General features: G+C 42.0%; 1 protein-coding gene across 7 annotated transcripts; it reads right to left on the minus strand.

The window, feature by feature from the left end:
* Positions 1-908: 908 nt before the first annotated feature.
* Positions 909-21,094, minus strand: MKRN1 (makorin ring finger protein 1). Of its 7 annotated transcripts, none has more exons than XM_041398492.1 (10): positions 15,695-15,868; positions 14,942-15,052; positions 13,911-14,039; positions 8,608-8,834; positions 5,830-5,970; positions 3,848-4,074; positions 3,151-3,365; positions 2,349-2,459; positions 1,763-1,901; positions 909-1,348 (listed from the first exon to the last, which is right to left on the minus strand). In XM_041398492.1, exons 3-10 carry the CDS (start codon positions 14,030-14,032, stop codon positions 1,136-1,138), a joined length of 1,395 nt encoding a protein of 464 aa, XP_041254426.1. In that variant the 5' UTR covers positions 14,033-14,039; positions 14,942-15,052; positions 15,695-15,868; the 3' UTR covers positions 909-1,135. The 7 variants fall into 7 exon arrangements, 6 of the variants coding, with proteins under 6 accessions (XP_041254426.1, XP_041254423.1, XP_041254422.1 ...); XR_005952194.1 differs by lacking the exons at positions 14,942-15,052; positions 15,695-15,868 and adding exons at positions 1,482-1,643; positions 20,894-21,093 and having other exon boundaries at positions 1,208-1,348; XM_041398489.1 differs by lacking the exons at positions 14,942-15,052; positions 15,695-15,868 and adding an exon at positions 20,894-21,093 and having other exon boundaries at positions 1,787-1,901.
* Positions 21,095-21,489: the final 395 nt, after the last annotated feature.

Below are 21,489 nucleotides of genomic sequence, written 5' to 3' on the forward strand. Positions count from 1 at the left end.
GCCAGAAACTGCACGACTGCCTTTGTAAGCAGTAACTCACATAAACTGAACAGCTTTACCAGGCAACCTGCCCAACTCAGCTGCAGAGAGGCACAAGTACCTCGAAGCAGCTGGGAGGCACAGCAAGTTTCTAGCAAAGCTCACGGCTTAAGTGTTTACATGAAGTTCTAAAACTTACAGAGCGATAAAGCTAAAGGGTCCTCTCTGGTGTTCCTCTGACCCCACCTTGGCTAACCGGATTTCTGCTCCTGGACAACCCTAATCGTACACATGAAAGAGAGCTGGTGTATTAGTGCGTGCCATCTATCAAGTTAAGCGACAGTCAGGATCGTTTCCCAGTTTGGGCTGAGACCACTAGACCAGTTTCATGTCCAATTGGAGGCAAGACTTCATGCACCAAGAGGGGGTGAAAGATGGTTTTGTTATTTTTAACTTACACAGAGTCTCCCCATCCTTGAGGTCCAACTCTACATTTATCTGTATATACACATAGAGAGTTCTCCTTTCACAAAGACATTTTCCTTTCATGCTAAACACAGTAAAAATCCAGAACGTTCACACCTGGTTCTGGTTACACAGTAGTTATAGTAATGTGCAAGTAAACAGAGACCAAAAGTCACAAATGAAGACGTGTACATGAGGGGGCTGGAACAGAGCTGATTCCAGAAAGAATATTTGTATCTGGCCTGAAATCAGAAATATTGGTACAAAGACAGAACAAAGGCCATCAGCCAATTTACATCCCCACTGCATGGCCACTGCTCATTTTTGTATCTGGGCTCTTCAAAATGAGTGTGGAAGTCCTGTAAACACTTTAACCCTGGAACTGGGTGAACTCTGTTGGGTACACAGATGAAGCAACAAACCTAAGCTAACTGTCTGACAGTTAAATTTATTTTTACAAAAACTAACATTTTTAAGATTTATTTATTGTTATTTGTTGAAACAGAGGAAAAACAACACTCCTGGGGTGGGAAAGGAGGGGAAGGAAAGAGACAGACCCTGGGTAAAAGTTATTACAACAGCACCTGGAATTGATCGGCCTGCCTAGGAGAAACACAGGCACTGCCACAACACCACAGGTAATAGCTACTGCCTGAAGCCAAGACAACAGTCCACACTCCACTGACAGGTGCTATAGATCCAAATCGTAATAATCTTCCAGCTCATCATGAAATAAGTCCCACTCATCCTCAGAATCCGTTAGCTCATCATCACCTCCGGCTGCCAAGAGCATAAGCAACATCTCACCGAGCTCAAAGGTCACCACCTCATCCTCGTCGGTTTCAAAGGGATCACCATTCTCTCGCTCCTCAATGAACTCCCAGAACCGGTTCCTCCGCTGGGCCTGCAAATGGAACACAAGGATTTCCCCAGGTGACCCAGTGGTACAAAGCAGGAGCCTTTCCAGAGGCTGACATGCCCCTGGTGTACTTTCTGACATGCAAGAAATCACATTTCTCTTTCAGGGAGATACTGACCTCTAGCAGAATTAACCCTTACACACACCCCTATTACTGCTACCCAACATTTTTACTTCAGTATGTTGTAAGAAAGTTTTTTAAATTTAGTCTTTCCATCTTGGCCTCCAGCAATCACAAACTTTAGCGCACCGCTTCCTTCAAATTCACCATTACAGAGGTCTATCAGAAGTGGAAAAAAGAAAAGTCAGTATTTCCCTATCCTCTTCTCAAGGCAGAAGACATAATGCACACCCCTCTTGTGCTCTCTGTCTATTGGAAGGACAATCAGCAGCACTAACCCGATATCTACTTGAGGTTCCTACTTTGGGTCTTTGTGGCTCCTCTTGACGGCCATCAGGATATTCATGCTTGTAAAAACAGTTCCCTCCAAATGGACAGCTGCCACGGCCTTCATCGAAATACCTGCATGGCTTGTTGCTGGAAAGGAAAATATCGCAACCCTTACTGACAGCACACCCCAATCAGACTTCAGAACTGCATTTACCTGCAGTCCACAAGGATCTCAGGTACTAGGAGCAGAAGGCATTTTGTGAGTGAAAGACCTACATGCAGAAATGATTCATTACACTGTATGTGGACTGATGCATGCAGAGGGAGACTAATGGTGAGCAGTGCACGACCTTGGACTGCCTTATGGCTACACTACCAGTGCTTTGTGTAGAGAAGGGGAAGACTGAGGTGCAAGAACACAGGAATAACTTTGGGACCATGTGCATGCATGTGTGGGCAGACAGGCAGAGATGCGCTCCACACGTGCTGGTGGAAAGGAAGTGTGAAAAGGGGCTTTACATGAACACCCTTCTTCTCCACATGTGTCTTTAATCGCTGCAGTCTCAATTTGATAAAAGGCTGCATTGCTCATACCTCATTGCCTCCTTGTATTTCTGAATGAGTTTCTGCTTCTCTTCCTTCTCCTCCACCCAGTACTCACTTGGAATGACAAAGTTAGACGTGATCCGGCATTCTGGGCAGGACCTGGGAAACGAACAGACTGTGCTGCAAAATTCCACATTACAGGGCGCTCTCTCTCCTATATAACAAGCCATGGCACATATCCATCTTTAAAGAGGTACTGTACTCACATACTTGCTGTACAACCTTTTCAATCTAGACTCTTATAAGTGAAGATAACCTAAATTCTCTTCAAGAACTCAATGGCAATGGCAGCTGGTCAGCTTGTCTCAGAAAAGCTTGAAAAAACACTTCACACAGACTCCTTTTTCTTTAGAATTAAATAAATTTATTTTGGTATTTTTCCTATATTTATTTGATTGGAACTTTGTATTTTCTAGAACAGCCTTAAACGGAGAAATGTTTTGCCAACTGAGTAATGCTCTAAGGCAGTAATGAATACATTCTGAACTGGTTAATCTGTTTCCAGATTCCTGCCTGGGTGTCCAAAACATGAACAGTAACCACCGGACAATATGCTACTAAATAAACAACAGTTATTTACTACCATTGAGTTTTGCAAACTTAACCTGGTATTAACCAAATCAGAGTGTAAATGTTATCCCTAACAATTATTTCACTCCTAAACCGGAAGTTAGTATGCATTAAATGCAGCCTCTGTGCAGTCTGCATCTGGAAGTCTGTTGCAAGTTGTCACAAGTTACTAAGATCTTCCACAGTAACAAAGCACAATCGAAATGGGAAAGTGCCTCACTTTATAATCTTGCTCTCAAATTGTTTAGCACTCCTCCACTTGCGGATGCACTTGAGACAGTAAGTGTGGCTGCAGTTGGAGAGGATCCCAAAGCGGCGCTCGCTAGGATTAGCCTTCTCATACACCACCTCCATGCAGATCCCGCACACCATGTCTTTACTACGCTGGACGGCAAAGGAAAGCTCCATGTCCTTCTCATGAGCTTCAATGCAAGACTGAAAAGGAGACACAAAGAAAACAACTACAGAGATGACTGGTCATCTGGTGAGGTCTAAGCAGGTTTTTTAACTCAATTTGCTGTTTTGCATAATGCATGAACTGTGATTAAGCTGAAAAAAAAAATCTTCATCCTCAAAAGAAATTTAAGTACTGGAGAACAATCAATTCAGAGTTCAAATTCCTTCCTTCAGACACTGCTTTTAAACATGAAAAGGCAATCTAAAAGACCATCCACTTTGACTAGGCAAAGAACAAAGCTGCAGTATCTTTAAGCAGACTGTTTTCCCAACACAGATAAGGAAATCCAGCTGCTTTTGAGTATGGCCCTGGCAGGAAACTGTCTAGTTTACAACCGGAATGTCATTCACTGCCTGAGCTGCACACACCTTCAAATAAAAGGGAATTAGTAACAAGTGATTGAGGGAAGCTAGGAAGCAATAACTTACAGCTGTTAAACAGCAGACAGTTGTTTGCTTACCTTTATGTGCTGAGATCTCTGTGCAGCATCAATGGGATGCAAGACCTGCAGGCCACACATATCACACACGTCCCCATGGATATACACGCAGTTTTCTCCGTAACGACATTCTCCTAATGCAGCATAGGGGCACAGCTCCTTCTTCATCTCCACATCTGCCTGCTGCTTCTCGTATTCTTCTTCAATCACCATTTCCTGCAAGGGTGCTTCAGCACAGAAAGGAGCAGCTGGGAATAGAATTAAGAACAGTAAGCAGCACATTCAGATTTTGAGCACCGGGAGTAAGAACACTCAGGGTTACCCAAACAGAATAATAGAAACCACCTAGGTTCATTTCAGTCCAAGTTCACACACCCTCAATCTGAACTAAATTATCTTCCCCACTCAATTAATTTCAAGACCAATTTTTTCATCCTTCAACCCAGACAAGATTGAAGCTATCAAAGTTTCAGTGGTCAGGGAAGATCCATTTACAGGCTAAGTCCACCTAGAAAAATTGCACTAGTCATCAGCAGCTTAATACAGACTCTGGTTCAGCAATCATTAAATAAGGCTACAAATCTCTCACTCCTTTTAGAATCAATTTCACTTTACTTAAAATTTTCACATCAGCTAAAGTTAAAAGTTTTTCCCCAGAAATTACACAGCTGAAATAATAAAGGTGTATCCAGCATAAAAAAATGCTAGTATGGCAATACCACATCAGCAATTCCTTATGTGCAGGCTAATTAGCACACTGTTCTTTAGCCTGAACAAACTTTCATTTCTGGACTCCCATGCATCTCTAGGATTGATAGAAAAGTGGTGTTCACATCTCCCAAATTAACTCCACCCTACATATTTGCAAAAAACCCCTGTCCTAAACAGTTATCTGGTCAATTAGCCAGACACATGAAACTGAAATTCAGGCTATTATCACTGCATTCTAAGATGGCTATCAGTTTTGCAAAATCCTAAGTAAATTCCCTTACCTAAACTGAACTGAAATCTGTATCTTTTCTCTTCCCCCTTTAGAAAGCCACTGCTGAACACTTCTCCCTGTACCTCAAACACATGCTTGCCTGCCTCACCACAAGTCAGCCTTCTGAGATTGTTATATAAGTAGGATGATGACTGGATTAGAAGACAAAAGCAGTCAGTGAGAAACTGAAGGTGTAATAAACATAAAGGACTACTATATTCAGAGTAAACACCAGGAAGAACAGCAGCTGGAGCTCATTTACATAACCAGAAGCTGTTACAAGAGTAGCAAGTCATCGATGCTATAAGAAAGTGTAACTTTTAGAAGCTGTTCAAGCACTAAATTTGGAGAAGCAAGCAAAAACTACCAAGGGCATACTTTGATCAGTTAAAGTGAAGGACAGACTCCTCAAAATTAATCAGAGGCTGCAAACTTGCACAGTTTTCATCCCCATGGAGCAAACACATAACAGGCATGTATCATTCTGTTAGTTTAGGAAAAAGAAAAAGAAAATGCATGACCCTGCAACTTAAGTTTTGAGGAATAAGCAAATATTGAAATTTAGTGTAGCAAAATATTAGCTCTCAAGATCAAGTCTCCTTCTTGAACCATCTCAGACTGTAGTGGTCACTCAGTGATCCTGGAGAAGTCTGTTTGTTAGAAACATACTTTTCAAAGCAAGTGAGTAACTGAGGAACAAGTCACCTAGCAATCTCCTCATTTTCAGACCGAGATTTCCAAAGTTATGTCCATTAGTTCTTCTTCCCCATCAGTTTTAGTGAACTAGCACCAAGAAAAGTGACAAGAAACTATGTACTAGGCTCTACATTCTCTCCTGAGTAGCTCAGCAGAACAAGAAAATATGTACTTATTGAAATCCCACTTGCCCTCCCATTTGAAATCCATGGTCTCCACTTCCATAAGAAATAACAAAAATCACAACTACCATTCAGTTTTTAGTCCCTCAACTGTTGCATTTGCCATTGTTTGCTCAAGTTAATGTTGTCACAGATTTTTTTACCTAGTTGAGGACCATGAAGATGGTTAGAGGGATGGAAAACCTCCCCTATGAGGAAAGGCTCAGAGAGCTGGGGTTGTTCGGCCTGGAGAAGAGACGGCTCCGGGGTGACCTTACTGCAGCCTTCCAGGACCTGAAGGGGGCCTACAAGAAAGGTGAAGAGGGACTTTTTACAAAGGCATGAAGTAATAAGACAAGGGGTAATGGTTTCAATCTAAAATTCAACCTGGAAAAGGGTGGGTTTAGATTAGATATATAAAGAAACTCTTTACTGTGAGGCTGGGACAGCATATGTATTTTCTTTATCTTCTGCACTGTAACAGCTACAGTTTTACTTCCTCTTTGAAACCACAATTAGAAAAATTCAGAAGACTTTACTGCCTCAGCAGTTACAAATCCAACATCCCTCAGAGTAACATTTGTTCTCTGTGATTGTTTGCTGTTTCCAAATCTCTGCTCACCAGCAGGTGGACTCAATCCCCACCTTCTCGTTGCCCATTTCCCAGTCAACCGGGTTAAATTCATACTAGCGGAAAAACCGGTTTGTTAACTTTGATCCACACACCACCTTGCTTGCACTTAGAACACACTTCGTAGCATTAAACACATTAATCTTTCAGTAGCAGGAAACAGACACCCAATTTACTGTTTCTTGTATTTCTGCCTTTCTACTCTTCCTCAGTTACTGCAGAACAAGTATGGAAATGTGGCACATCTGTACAACTAACAAGTGAACACTTGAAGAATCACCACTATTTTCTCTGCTAGGTCCTGAAGTCATCTTCAAGATACCAGGTTTAGTTCCAAATCAGAGAATCGTGGTAAAAGGTGAGCATTATAGTCCCACCTATGCATGGCTAAACTGCCACCCTTGAATCTTTATCATTTTAAAGAAAATTTTAAACACACAGGCTTCTACAGAACCTTGAGAAATAGATTTCATTTTGTGCTTTCCAAGTATCTGTACATTTCTCCAGCAATTTGACAAGAATAATCTGCTTTAAGGCATACACTACAGAACACACTGCATGCATTTTAATTTCTGTAGCTTAATAAAGACAGTTGCTTCAGAAATGTGAAGCTTTTTTAATAAAGTCACCATGGGAATTAGCATCATGTAGCACTGTTCAGAACAGAAACAGATGAGTATGTTTACATCAAGTTTCAAAAGCTATAAAACACAACAAGATTCACAGAAGAGAATGCTACTGAACTTAATCTTGCACATTTTTGCATGAAAAGTATGCCTAATGCCTAGAAAAAAAAATTGCTTTAGCAATACTAAGTTAACAGTGTAGTGACTTAGTCTTCAGGAAGAAGCACCAGCTCTTCTGTAAGGACTGTGTATTTAAAAGATCTCTGGCTGTCCAAACTAGCAATGAATGGATTCCAGTGGAGGGCCAGCCAGTCATTAACGGGGTTGACTCCCAAGAAGAGAGACTGACTCTTCTCAGATGTGCAAATGACGAGAGACAGAAGACAAGCTGAGGCAAGGAAAAACCCAATTACATACTAGGAAAGAGGCTTTCTTTGTGAAAGAAGCTGAACACCACAAAGGATACCCAGAGGTTACAGCCCTTTGAACATCTCTGAGGATAGAGATTCAACTAAACAAAGCCCCTGGCAACCTTTAAGCAGGAAATTAACTAGATGAAATCCAGAGGTTCCTTCCAATCTAAATATGATATTCTGATTAAAATATTTTAAAAAATCCTTTGTCTCAACAAGCACAGAAGCTCTATCTTTCACGACAGTAAGGTGGCACATTCACAGGTAGCGGTCAAGTTTTCACTCCTTTGGGTTATACTCAAATTCACAGATCTGTTACGCAATCCCATAATCAAACTTCTCAACAACATTAGCAAACAGTTTGTCACTTGACCATTCCTCTTCACTCTCCTCAAACAGGATGGCAGGACACTCCAAGCAGCACCCTGTAATACTGAGAAGGTCATTCTCTTTCCAAATCTGAGAATCTGAGCAGTGCCATGGAGACAAAGCAGTATAATCTGAACACTCCATGACATCGTCAAATTCTTCTAGATGCAAGGTGTCCATTTTGAATTCAAACATTTAAGTACTGATAGCCTCCTCATGCCTTCGAGAGACAAGTATTAGAAATTATGTTAAAGTGAACACCTTCAGCCTACTTTTCCCTTCAGTTTGAAGACTTGTTACATTTTGGCAGGAAAAACGGGTAAGAAGTATGCTACTCAAATAGTGTGGTCCCATTTGATAAGTTTCTTCAGTCTCATTCTCATAGTGAGCTGTCACAGTATTAGAAAGCTGAGTTCCAGAAAACTAAGTAGAAAAAATAATTTTCAGCCTCTGGCCATGGGATTCACAAAAGTAAGCATTAGGCTTCAATTCCTTCTACAAGAATCCGTAACTTCACCAAAAAACCTTTGAAAGACTGCAAAACCACCCCAAACCAAATCAGCCAACGCAAAATACAAAGGCAGATTATCTCTCCAGAGTAGTAATATGAATTTTATCACCAGTAATTTCCTCTCCCATCCCATATGCAAACTCAACTTCAAAGGACATTCTCAAGTCATTCAGAAACATAGCAAGAGAAAGCCAGTCATGCAGAGACTGACCTGAAATATACCTGGTTTCAGAATGAAACAGTCAGTCCAGCTACTCACACTGGAAAACCCAAGCTCATTTGAACTGATCAATAAATATGAATAGCTGTACTCAAATGCATTAAAATAAATGCACTACACAGAAACTGTTGAGCCATGATGGAAATTCACTGTTATCCCATGATCAGCTTACCACGTCCACAGTATGGCTGCCCAGGAACAAACTCCACTGCATTCACCCAGTCTTCAGCCCCTACTCCTGCTGCTGCCAGATCTGTATTTTCATCTTCTATCTCAGCAATAAATTCTTCAACTGTTTCAGGGAGCGATGCAAACTCTGAGGACACCGATGGATAGATTTCTGCCTCTGGGTTAACATCAGTCACTTCTTCCTGTATGAGTGGCTTGGTATGTTCATACCTAAAAGTTAAAACACATCATGTCAACTTTCCACAAAGAAGTACCTCCAGACAGCAGCCCCATGTACTGAAAACAAACTAATGAAGATGTGAACATGCTATTTGGAAGAAGGACCCAGAAATGGCTAGAATGAGAAACTCACTGATGACCCTTCATAGAAAAATGTTTCCACTTGTGCAATCTGTCAGCCATTGTTCAAGAAAACACAAGGTACTCTGAAATTTTGGAGAAAAAAAGAGCACAGTTCTTACACACAGAACAATCTTCAAATATGTCCCAAAGAGGTCAGTTACCTATTACACATGTTTAGTATTGCTGAATGAGAAAAATGAGTTTATCCAGCTTTATATATATGAGCCAGTTTATCCAGTTCAGGACAGACACAGCTGTCTCCAACTACCTCACAGGAACCACAGGAATGATCAGCCAGAGTCTTCTAACAGGTGCAGTAACAGGATGACAGTCAGTAGACACCAGTCCAAACTGGGAAGTTACAGTTATGAAAATTAGGAAAAAAATTTGTTCTAAGAGTAGTTAAACACTAGAATGGGTGCACAATCTTCATGCTTGCAGAAGCTGGACAATGCCTTGGGCAACCTGGCCTCAGCTGGCACAGACTCAGAGATTCCCCACCAACAAAAATTATTCTTTTCCTGTGTCTCAGCATCTTGCCTCATGCAGATTTTACACTGAATTTGAGTGCTTGTTCTTATTTCAGCTTATTGTGGAAAATTATAATCAGAACCCTTTTAACCCTACCATCCACAATAAACAGGAAGGCACCATTTCCCTCAAAAATCTGTCTTCCAGCAACTAGGAGATTATATAGGGAAAATAAATGACAAATATACTATTGTAGTCTTAGATATTTGCTGACTAATTTCAAGGACAACAGGAAGGAATCTTTTGAGATCATACAGAAGTTTGAAGTGACTGTGATTCACTTAGCTTGTGTCAGATTAAAAACAAAGAAGTGTCACAATTCTTGCATATTAAAGACGTGCTCCAAACCAAATATCAGCTTGAAAATCCTACTCCTACAAAGTAGGAGTACAAATTTGAAATTCTAGCCTTCAGATCTCTACATCTGTGGCCTCCAAAGAGCATGCATACTAGGTGCCCAAAGCAACCCAATGGGGTGCAGGAAGAAAATACTAGAACTTAGTGGATTTTTTCCCTCTTAAAAATACAATAAATTACTACTATTACTATTACAATACATGTTGATGGCAGTGTTCTCACAGGCCATACGTCAGAGAGCCCACTTGCGGTACGTGTGAGGTGCCCTGAAGGAGAAGGTGTTCCATTACCCAGTGGGTTGACAGTGGCACCCCCTTGTCTGCTCACTTTCAGCACATTGTGACATATTGAACTTTCCTAGTGCCCAGTTAATGGAACAACAGATTATCTGATCTTGTTTTACCTAAACCAGCCCTGACAAAGTGAACAAGTGTCTTGAAAGGATCATCTGTGGGCTGAGGGCAGCATTGATAATGCCAGCAAAAGCCAACAAGAAAATGCCAAGAGCTAGCAGTTCTATTCCTACTACCACCTCCTCATCAGCCACACTATGAAGCAAAACAATGCCAACCTAATCAGCTCTTGAACTCAGGGGGACGGGAACCACAGAAGAGATCAAGATTACCAAGAAGGCAATCTGAAATATGGATTTACACTGACTATTATTAATGAAAAACCATGCCCTCACTGTATGCTGTACCTTGAGATATTAGCTACTGAAAGGATGAAGCCATCTCAATTAGCAAGGCATTGAAAATCAGAACATCTGGAATACAAAGACAAACCTCCAATTTTTTTCCAAGGTGTTTCAAGTAACGTGCTACTCAATCCAGTATTCTGCAGAACTTTACAGTAAGGGTTTCTAAACCTCTTTTGAGGCTTGTTACATAACAATGAAAGACAAAAAGCCGTATACCACTGGACCACTCTGTCTTCCTGCTGTGGTAAAAATGACTGAAATAACTCATGGAAATCAGTATGGTGACAAAGTCAATGCATTCCTTTGTCAGCAAATACTGTTGGGAAATGCATAGAAAACACTGCTAGAGTTTGAAGAAACAAGCAGTAGAATAAATTGTGCAGAGTGGGAAGTGCATGGCAGAAGGAAAAGTACATATGTTTTTCACATCTCAGCTTATGACACTTGCTAGATTCTGTTTCAATATGAACTACTTTTTGTGAGACACCAAAGAAAAGATGTACCAGTAGAGAAACATTCTCAACAAATTACTTCCTTAACAAAGACGAAGATTCACTGGACGAAGTATCTTCTTAATAGCATACATTTACTTTAATAAAAACAATGCATTATGGAAAAAAACTGTGCAAGTAAAACCACTGAAGCAGCAGCTGCTCTGACCACAATAAGAGATTGCAGGGTAAGGATACAGGGGTAGCACCCCACCAGAAATTCATCGCTGCATCATTCACAGGCAAGGTATTGTAGTAAAGATGCATTCAGAAGCAGCCAAGTGACACTAGAAAATGTCATCAATATAGACCTTTAAATAGTCAAATGCTCACTGCAGTTATGAGGTGGAGAGCTACCAGGAAAATCTTCTGTACCACACAGATGTTTGCTGATTATCTCATGGCAAAACACTTCAAAATTGTCATGGATGAGTTATGCATGTATATTTCACAAAGACAAGTGCTGCAAATTTGCTACCTTTTTTTGTGATGACAAGTCAGTGCCAGCAGTATGCTGCTGAGCAGGTATTAAAAAAAAAAAAACCAAACCAACAAACCCAAATCAACCAAACCCAACCACATTCCAACTGTCTCTCCAAGATAAAGTCATTCTACGAACAGATAATGACTTTCTGAAGGAAATTTGTTGTTGTAGTGTGTTTTGTATGCTTTAGCACTGTTAAGTTGTAAATTGGTTTGTTCCATGTACCCCCTTGTTTGCAGTGGTTCTGCCCTGGTTCTCTCTTCCCTCGCTCGCCCTGTCAATCCAGTTTTCTCCTCCCCGTTCCCCTTGGCAACCTAGGTATCTGTTCCCTAGTCCCTCCCTGGTGCCCTGTCCATCACTCGGCGACCCATCCTTTTCCTATAGAATCTTCCAGCCAGGGCATCGAGTGATTAGTTCACGGGCCAGGGCCCCTCCCCAGGCTTTTCCCTATTGGTTATTCTGCTCTATCAGTCACCCTCACCCCACTCCCACCTTTTCTCTGATTAGTTGAAGACCAGACTCCACCTCTGTATCCTCCCCTCCGTAAAAGTTGGCGTCAGGCCCCAATTTGGGGTGTTCAGCTGTCAGTCCGCCTGGAGCCAATAAACCCGGATTTTGCTACAGCTGGAGTCCGTCTCTATCTCTCACTGACCCTCGTCCCTCAAGACGAAAGCCTTAGGCGCTCTCCTGACCGGAGCAAGGAACGGCAGAGTGCCCCACTGCTGCTGGCGGTGCTGGCCACAGCTAGCAGGGACATCCCGAAGCAGCAATTGCTTTCTCCTTCCAGGCCAGCTGCCGCTGCAATTTGTAGTACGGACACAACACTTTGAAAATGAAGTATTTCCACCATTATGTGATTTTATTGCCAAGAACTACCCAAGTGTGTCAACTACAAAAACCCTTTCATATCTTGCACACTTAAACTTGGAAAGTGATTTCTCTAACATGTTTAAAAATCGTTCAAAATCAGAATTCCAGTGTATGTTGGACCCATTTGCTAAAAATACAAAAATGCAACACCTTCCAGTTAATCTGCACTAACAGCTGATTGACATCAGAGAAGGTGGAAACTTGCCAGCTAAATTTACTACACATTAGTACCTGCAGCCAACAGTACACTTCCTTTTGGATGTGTGTATCTTTGTGAAAGATCTTTTTCAGCTACCACTACCATTAAAACCAAGGACTGAAATAAACTGAACTTCGAACAAGACCTTCAAATAACCAAAATTTTGTATCACAAAATGCTACACTGAGATTTTAAACAATAAAAAGCCCACTGAATCAACATTACTGTCAGTAAAAAAATATTATTACAAATCAGGCTTTTAGTGACAATAAAAATTGCTTTGGACTGTTTATAAAATATTAATTAAATATTTTTCATTTAACTTTTAATACACCTTTTTAAAAATTCAGGTTCTGGGTTATGTTTTATAATGTACATAACATCAGTACAGTAGTAGATCTAGATACATCCATATAAATTATAAATAAATGTGTATGTTGGTGGGAACTCAAAAATATTGAACTGATGGGGTGCATGACCCAAAGCTGGAAGACCACTGATCTACACAATCAAAAAAACACACTGGCAGATAGAAGACTACAGAGAAGCATCCTCTGTTATCTTTACTACATATAGTAACCCTTTATGAAAGATGAAAGCAAAGCTAACTATGAGCTACCATATAAAATAATGATGCAAAATAATGATGCAAACTGCAATAAGAAAGAATGTTAAAACTTCTGGTAAGTTTTAATGAAATGAATTATGAAACATTCCTAAGCCCTTGTAAAGCTTTGCTCCACTAGGAAAGTATCTGTTTTTCTTCTTCACCATTTCTTTTTTATTGTAATTTCAGGGGTATCGATCAATTCGTAGTATGTTTTCATAAAGCTGTTTTGTACAGGCAAGATCTTAGAACTTATATGACAAACTCTAGTTACTTTCCCAAAATGGTAGTTCCAGTGGCAGCGTACAATTCCTCAAGAAAAAACACAAAGAAAATAAATTCTTACCTGTTCAGGCTTTTATGATCACTTAAAAGAGTAACTAATTTTCATCCACTCAGCTAGTCTGAATGCAATTTCAGATTTCAATTAATCTAACAATGTTATTATTAAAAAATAAGAAAACTCCCCGTACTGACAACTATCACTTTTACGAAAACCGTTATCACCTTGCCTTTGCTCATTTTTTTGCACAGCAAACACTGGTATTTAGCAAGACAAGAGAGTCAGTGAAAAGCTATTTTTAAAAATACCTGAAGTTGCAATGGAAAAGGAAAGCACTAAGATTTACTGTTTTTCCCTGAGCTCTCTACACAAGGATTCAGACTGCAAAGCTTTCTGCAGGATTGCATGGGGCATTTCTTTACCTGCAATGATCTCCATAAGCACAGCATCCTCGCTGGTAATACCTGCACACCATGGCAGACTGACTGGTGGAGAGGTCATGGGAGTAGCGGCAGTTGTCTCCTTCCTTGCAGACTCCATGCATGAAGTATCTGTGAGAAAAGATAATGGTGTTAAGGAGGAGTACTGAAGCTGCAAAAATATTTGGATGATCTTATTATTCTATAAATCAAGGCATGCTGTATTAACAACAGCACTAAAGACTCATGGGACCCTACCCCAGTATAACCATAAAAATAAGAACATTTGAGGAAAGATGAAGCCTCAGCTACTCCAGTGAACTGTGCTGCACATTTAGGGACTTGCTCTTACAAAAGCCTGGGGAAAAAACACAAACCTGTAAAAGCAAAGTTATCCTGGACTGTGACACTAAGAGGAAAGTCTTGGACCAAGTAGATTGGCAAAAAGTTTTACTTGTAGCCCCTGTGTCCTGACACCAGCAAAAACCTTACAGAAACCCAGCAAAGGATATAAGACTCAAATCCAGACACACCCTAAATCACCCAAGGTTGTAAATCTATTCTAGATTCATAAATCATTCAATCAAATGTGATTTCCTCTCCAAGAACGAAAATCATGTTTGTGATGGATAATTACATCTGACAAAACACACACATTAGTTCCTGCGGAAGGAGCCAAATAAATCAATATTGTGCTGCTTGTCTTGAAAACTTGGACAGTTTCAAAGCTTTTGAGTATAGTTTGATCAATTTTAGCATGTCAAGTAGCACCTTCAATTCAGCATCTTCAATTCAGTTATTCATGAGAACTGTAGAGTGGTTTCCAAGAATTTTTCAATTTTAACCTAGAAGAACAAGCCTCTAGAAATTCAATGCACCATAACTGTTCAGATTCAGTATGTTCAAAACTACAACTGAAAAGTTTAAGTAAACCTTTCCCAATCCACATATAAGTATTAGCCAAGGAAAAAAAACCCCAAAAACAAACAAACAAACAAAAAAAAAAAAAAAAAACAACCAAAACAAAAACCACCCTGTGTAAAAACTGAGTCCATAAATGTTTACCAACACTTCAATTTAGAAAGGAGCCGCACTGCCTCCAGACAACAAGCTGCAAACTCTGAACCCACTGGATATAGGAAGAGCTAGTAAACAAGAAAATACGTGAGGATTTAGGTCTCATACTAAACACTACCTTAGGCAAGGCTGAGAAGCAGATAATACCCGTCTAAGCCCACGCTGCTGCTGAATGGGGCAGTCCTGCCCTCCTCCTGTTACACACTTCCAGCACTTTGCAGAGCCAGCAGAATCAGGCCCTCCAAGCAGCTGAGTGCAGCCTCACAGCCAGCACAAGAGACGGGGATCATCTTTCAGCAGTCACAACTAAGATTAGGACAGCTCTTCCAGAACAGTACACTCAAGCTGATATTCCTGGCCAGGAAAGGTGATAAGATGTTGAACTGCATACACTTCTACACAAACATTTAGGCTACTGTATTTTTAAGAAGTCAGATAAAGCCAGTGAACAATGCACTAAATGACATAAGTAGAGCTACATCTGCAATCCAGTTTTAGGGAAATATTAAAACCTGAGGTTGAGTGTTTAGAGAGCTGATAACCATCCATATGCAATACCAGTGGTGTATTCAACATACCAAGAATAAAAAAAAATCTCAACTAGCTTAACAGAACGCAAACTGACACTTGCCATGAGGCTCCAATTCACACTCCAAACCACCTGTATGTACCCTGCAGACAAATTGACCAGGTAAGAAAAGTGATCCTACCTAAAAAACAAGCAGTAGAAGACCCAGATGAGGTCTGCAGGGTCAGGTGGAGGCACAAACAGCTAAGCCAGCAGGAACAGAGTGTTACAAAAAGAGAACAAGGCCCATCCCTGCTACAAAACCAGCAATCTCCACTGTGAACAAAAAAACACACAAAACCCCCTAAAAGTCACTCACCCACCCAACAGCATAAACCACCAATGAAGACCCATGTCAAAAGGAAAAAACCAACACCCAACCAAAAAAAACGCCCATACTTAACATCCCCTCTTCCCCAAACAAACAAAAAAAGCCCCCCTAACAAAATCAAAAACAAACCTAACCACCCATGAAGTCATGCAACTAGAATCTAACTGGAATTTCTGGCTTGATTGCTTTTACGAAATGGGAGTCACACTGAAAGGGTAGAAAAAATATTTCAGATTGCTTAAGGTTTGTTCTTTAACAAGTGTTATGTCCACCCTTTGCGTATTTCCACACAGCATCGCTTCCCCCAAGTGCTGGGGCAGCAACTTCACAGCCACTGGCTGCCACAGACCAGGAAATGGCTGCAATGGGACCTGACATTCCTTTTGCTGCCTCCATGGTTATTTTTAATCTGGATCAGATCACCGCCCAACCAGTCTGCACAGCCACTGCTCCTTAAGCCAGCCAAGTGTTGAGACACCACTACAGCTGAAATAAGTGACTGACAGAAAAGCTCCTGCCTGAAGTGAGGACATCTGATAGAAACTATTTAGCCAACATGGCTTATAAGCCCCAAAATTAGACTCTCCCATGGCATGATAGGGAAAATGAAGCTCCAAACCCCTTTCCTTCCTTCCTTCCTTCCCATTTTACATCAGAAAATAGTCAGCAAATCCAGATTCTATGTAATTCTGAAAGTTGCCACAATTTATTATATTGAAATGGTAGGCTATAAAGGGCAAAAAATAAACATGAAACACTCCAGGCTCTAATTTATACATCACTCTTAAAGGCCCTCAATCCTATGCAGCAAACTCAGCATTATTTGAACAAGAAGGCTGGAGTAGGAGGGGAAAAAAATGTATTTCTCTTAGGATTACACCCCAACTTCTTCCACAACCCTCCCCCTCAACAAGAGGTAAGATTTTTACTTTAAGGTCACAAAGAACATATCACATTGCAGTGTTTGGCTAAAACACTTTGGCCAAGTCAAAAAAATAGAATGCATTATTTTTAGGGTAAGACAATGAAATTTATTTTGGAGAGCATCTTTACTTACACAGAGTATTCAATTTAACCCTACTCAACAGCAATACCAGCCTCTTCATTCTGGTTATAGGGAAAAAGCACCCTTAACACTGAGAAATATATGAGTTATCTGCCTTACACACAGACACATAGAAGGACATCTGAAATTTGTATTTGGTCAAGTAATGAGAGAACACATGTAATTTCACCTGAAAAGATAAAACTAGATCAAGACAAGTATATAATTGGATTTTCTCTGAGCGTCTGTGATGCTGTCACTGAAAAAAGCCCTTACTGTGGCAGTGCTCTCTGTCTTTCCAATTCAAATATACAAGTATAATTTGGTTAAGCTGCTTGAGGAGCCAGACTAGAGAAGTCATCACGGTCCAAGCCCAGATGACTTCCCCAGTTCAGTTCACTGTATGATTGTAGAAAACATCAGTGACACCAACAAATGGAGCAACTAGACAAAATGAGTAATTGCCTGCACTGGCATTTTATCACTGAAAAAGGTTCAACACATGTCTAGTTATGAATGCCTTGATCAAAAGAGCATATCCTGATTTTCATGGGTATTTCTCAATAGGCAAAGCTTCCTTCTACAGCTTTGGAAGCTTGCAATGCATTTCTTTATTCAGATGTATTCTGTTCTTTACTTCAGGATTCTGCTTTCAGGTGATGCTAATTTGTTTTATCAAACTACTGGTTCAGCTAAATTAGAATGTTACAGCCAACAGCAAACCTCCTTCAAAACCCAAGACACTGTCACGACGAGCAGATGGGGAAGCTCAGGGTAACATCCATCTGCAGCCATTAGCTTCTTCAGGTGCCATACAGAGACTGAGAATTCCCGTGAAGAAGGCAGCAGCAAAGAGGCTAAGCATGCTGCTCTAGCACAGCTCCTGGGTGTTCAGCCACATTACTTGCCAATGAAATTCTGCTGGAGTTAGTAAAAGGGAAAAAAAAAAAGAAAAAGTTGATCTTTACAACATTTAGCTCATTGTCCCTTCTCCATAACCGCCTTCAGAAGTTACCAGGGGATGCAGCCCAGAGCAGCCATGAAAGGGGCAATCCAGGGAGGTTGTCAGAAGGTTTGTGTCCTGCATGGAATTAAGGAGGCCTGACTTTACTGATGCACACTCTTCACATGAAAAGAAAAAAACACCTGACCCAGGTTTTCAGGAAGAACAGCTAAGGTACAAAGACATTGACAGATCTCAAAGTACAGCACTTAGTTGCTATGGGTTTTATTTACACTCAATTCTAAAACAAAAAAGAAATGCAATTTGTTTACATCAGCCTGATGACTTTTAATGTCCCATGACATCTGGAAAACACAAGCACAGAACAAACTGTGTCAAGCCTTTGGAAAAAAAAGATTGGCTATAGGACTGCTCAATAAAACCATGTAGCCATCTGAACTGGAAAGACTGAGGAGCTTGGTAAGGACATCCATTCTTTTTTTTATTTCAAATACATCAATAAGAAAAAGATCATACTAATAATGAAGTTCTGAATTAGCTTTGTTCCCCTGCCATTTATTCCAGATTAAAATACTATAAATTTTTACAAAAGACAAGCCTTGAAAACTGCTAAACCACAAAAGTTAAAAAAAAAAAAGAACCTTTTTCACTTTTTCATCGTCTCTCAGGGAACATAAGAACATAATTTCCCATATTTCACCCTGAGACTTCTAAACTTTAGCTGCAAGAAAAACAGAAAAACATCAGCAAAACTGTATGCATAGGAGAAACCAAAGTCCTTCTTCTGAGTCATAGTGTCTCTCACTCTGAGATATTAATCATCCATCCCAAGGATATCACACTGGTATATTAGAACTCATTAACCAACCTATTTATCATATCAGATATTCAAAGGAACAGTAAGAACTTATGGTACCAATTTTAAGCCTTCCAGTTTCCATAAAACAGCAGCATTTCTGCACCAGCCATCATGTGCTAGCTCCTTATACTGAAGGGACTGTCGCCCAAAAGTTTTTCAGGCAGCATTTACTGTCACCCCTATGACAATTCAACTAAAAATGCCTGTGAACAAAAAAAAAAAAAAAAAAAAAAAAAAAGTACAGTGTTACCCAAACAGAAACTGCTCTACCTCCTACACTAAAAACCTGCATTTTGAAATTTAACTTCTTCATCTCACTGTTAAATCCTCCAGCTCACTCATAAAGGTAAACCAAAATTTAACAGTAAGAAACATATCTTCCTAAATATGAATATATCCTATCGCAACAAAACATAGAAATCCAAAACTTTTATCATAGGTTCTTAGAAGGGCAAGTTGAAATTGCTAATTTCACTTTAAAGCCTCAGTAAAGCTATTCTCCCTCCAATTTGAATGGTCCCATAAAAATTAATAAAGCAAGCAATGGGATAACTAGCAGGATTAGGCAAAGAGAACAAAGAATGGACATGTTCATTAGATCCAAGGCCAAGATCCCATTGTTTAATCTCAAATTAAAGGACATTAACCATTACAAAAGAGTAGCTTTAGCTTCTCATTCGGCCTGAGTGTTTAAATATAAATATATTCCCTCGACTCTCTGCACTGCAGGGCACTGATGAACTTAACTGCTTCTGTTCTATGCAGTCGCTGTCGTCAATAAATCGATCCTGCATCTGTGCCTATTCCATTGCTGTCTCACGAATCCAATTTGCCTAATTGAGCTTTTCGATCTTCAGAAATTACGAGGCAAACTTAAATAGAGAGAGCACTGACCTTACGTCTCAGTTAAAGCTGAGCTAAGCACGGTTCCCGGTCATTTCCTCATTACTGTCACCAAACATTAACCCGGGGATTCACAGGCAAAACGCTCTGCCCTCAGGAGCCCCCCCCAGAGCGCTGCTGAACGGAGCTTCCCGAAGGGGAGCAGTTCGCGAGGCACCAGCCAAAACTGACGAGCAGCAAGGGCGAGCAGGGACGCTTCAAACAGCGCGGGGCACGCCGAACACAGATCTGGCCAGCGAGCTCCCTGCGAAAGCCGAGCAGCGGCTGCTGCAATCTGCCGCCGAAACAAACGGGGAAAACAGCAAGCAGAAGAGGTTCTAAAGAACCCAATCAAGATCCGGAGCCTCTTCTTTCCTAACAAAGGGATGTTCCTTTTTGCTTCCTAGTGACTTAGAATTTATTTGTCCGCAAACAAGTTAGATGTAATTTAATTTATTAAATAAATAAAATCTTTAAAAATCAGGAGACACTCATCGATTTCAATCTTGGATTATTACTTGCTTTTATATTAACTAATATGTGTCTCCGTTCACAAAACTGTTTTAACTTCCTTTCTGCTTGCCAACCGACCAGAATTGTAGGTTTAAAAATAGTCCATCTGGCAAGCTTAAAAACACGCAGGACGGCTTGCATAACCCCAGAGAGAAGATTTATCAGAAATATAGCTTAAAGGAAAACACGGGTAGGAAATGACGCAGCACACAGAACCTCTGTGTGACACAGGCAGGGCCACTTCGCACATTCTGTAACATGTCACAGCCTATTCCTGTTTTCCGCTTTAATAAACAACTTTCGCTACCTCAATCGCGAGCTAACCCCCAGTTTTAAATTTCGATTGAAACGCACAACAATTTAAATTACGTCGCGTTTCCTGCTTTGTCGCGCTTTGCGGAACGCGGCTGCGGGACTTCCTTTCACACGGCGTTCTTGCGCCGAGCGCCGCGGGCCCGTTCCCGCACAATAACGAGCGGCCCGCGGCTCCCGCTGAGGCGGCGGGAACGCTCCCGGCGCCCCGGCCCGGCGCCGCAGGCGCTAGGCCGCAGGGAACACCCTCGCACGAGGCCGCGGCTGGAGAGAGGCCGCGGGCCGCACCGCCCCCACCGGCGGCGAGGGAAAAGGCCCCGGGGCAGGGGGGGGCAGTGCGGGGAGAAGGGAAGGGAAAGGAAAAGAAGGACAAGGAAGGGCGGCCGCGCCCGCTCGCTTCCCTCCCCCTCCCCACCCGCCGCGGACGGCGCGTACCTGCAGGTGACCTGCTTGGTCCAACCGCCTCCCCCAGGCCCCGCGGATGGCGGCGGCACGGCCGCGAAGTCGAAGGCGACGGCCGCCGCTCCCGCTGCCGCCGCGGGTGACCCCAGGGCCGCGCCCGCCGTTGTCTCCAGCGCCGCCACCGCCTCCGCCATTACTGTTTATCCCGCAAAGCGGCGGCAGCGCCGGAACTTCCGGGAGCGGATTCTTCCGGCCGCGCGGGGCGGGGCGCGGCCGCGGCGCCGCCCTCCCGGTCGAGCGGCGGCTCCCGTTGGCCGAGCCGAGCGGCCCGTGCGCGCCCCCGTGGCGCCGCCGGGAGCGCGCCCGGCTCAGCCCCGCGCCCGGGCATGGGGCCCGGCTCGTCCCGGCGAGATCAGCCGGTGGCGGGAAAGGCCCTTTCCCAGGAGGGAACGACACGGAACGGCGACGTGGCGCCGGCGGGGGGCGGGGGGCAGAACGGGACAGTGGCGCCTCAAAGGCCCGGCCCAAAAGTTGGCACTGAGCCACCCGGTGCTGTATTAACGGGGTGAGAAACATCGCGTCCTTCTGCTGTAGTGTCTCCTTCACTGCAGGTATTCCAAAACCCTCTG

Source organism: Onychostruthus taczanowskii, unplaced genomic scaffold, assembly GCF_017590055.1.
Source record: "Onychostruthus taczanowskii isolate IOZ18803 unplaced genomic scaffold, ASM1759005v1 scaffold15, whole genome shotgun sequence".
In the NCBI taxonomy this organism is placed as follows: Eukaryota; Metazoa; Chordata; class Aves; order Passeriformes; family Passeridae; genus Onychostruthus; species Onychostruthus taczanowskii.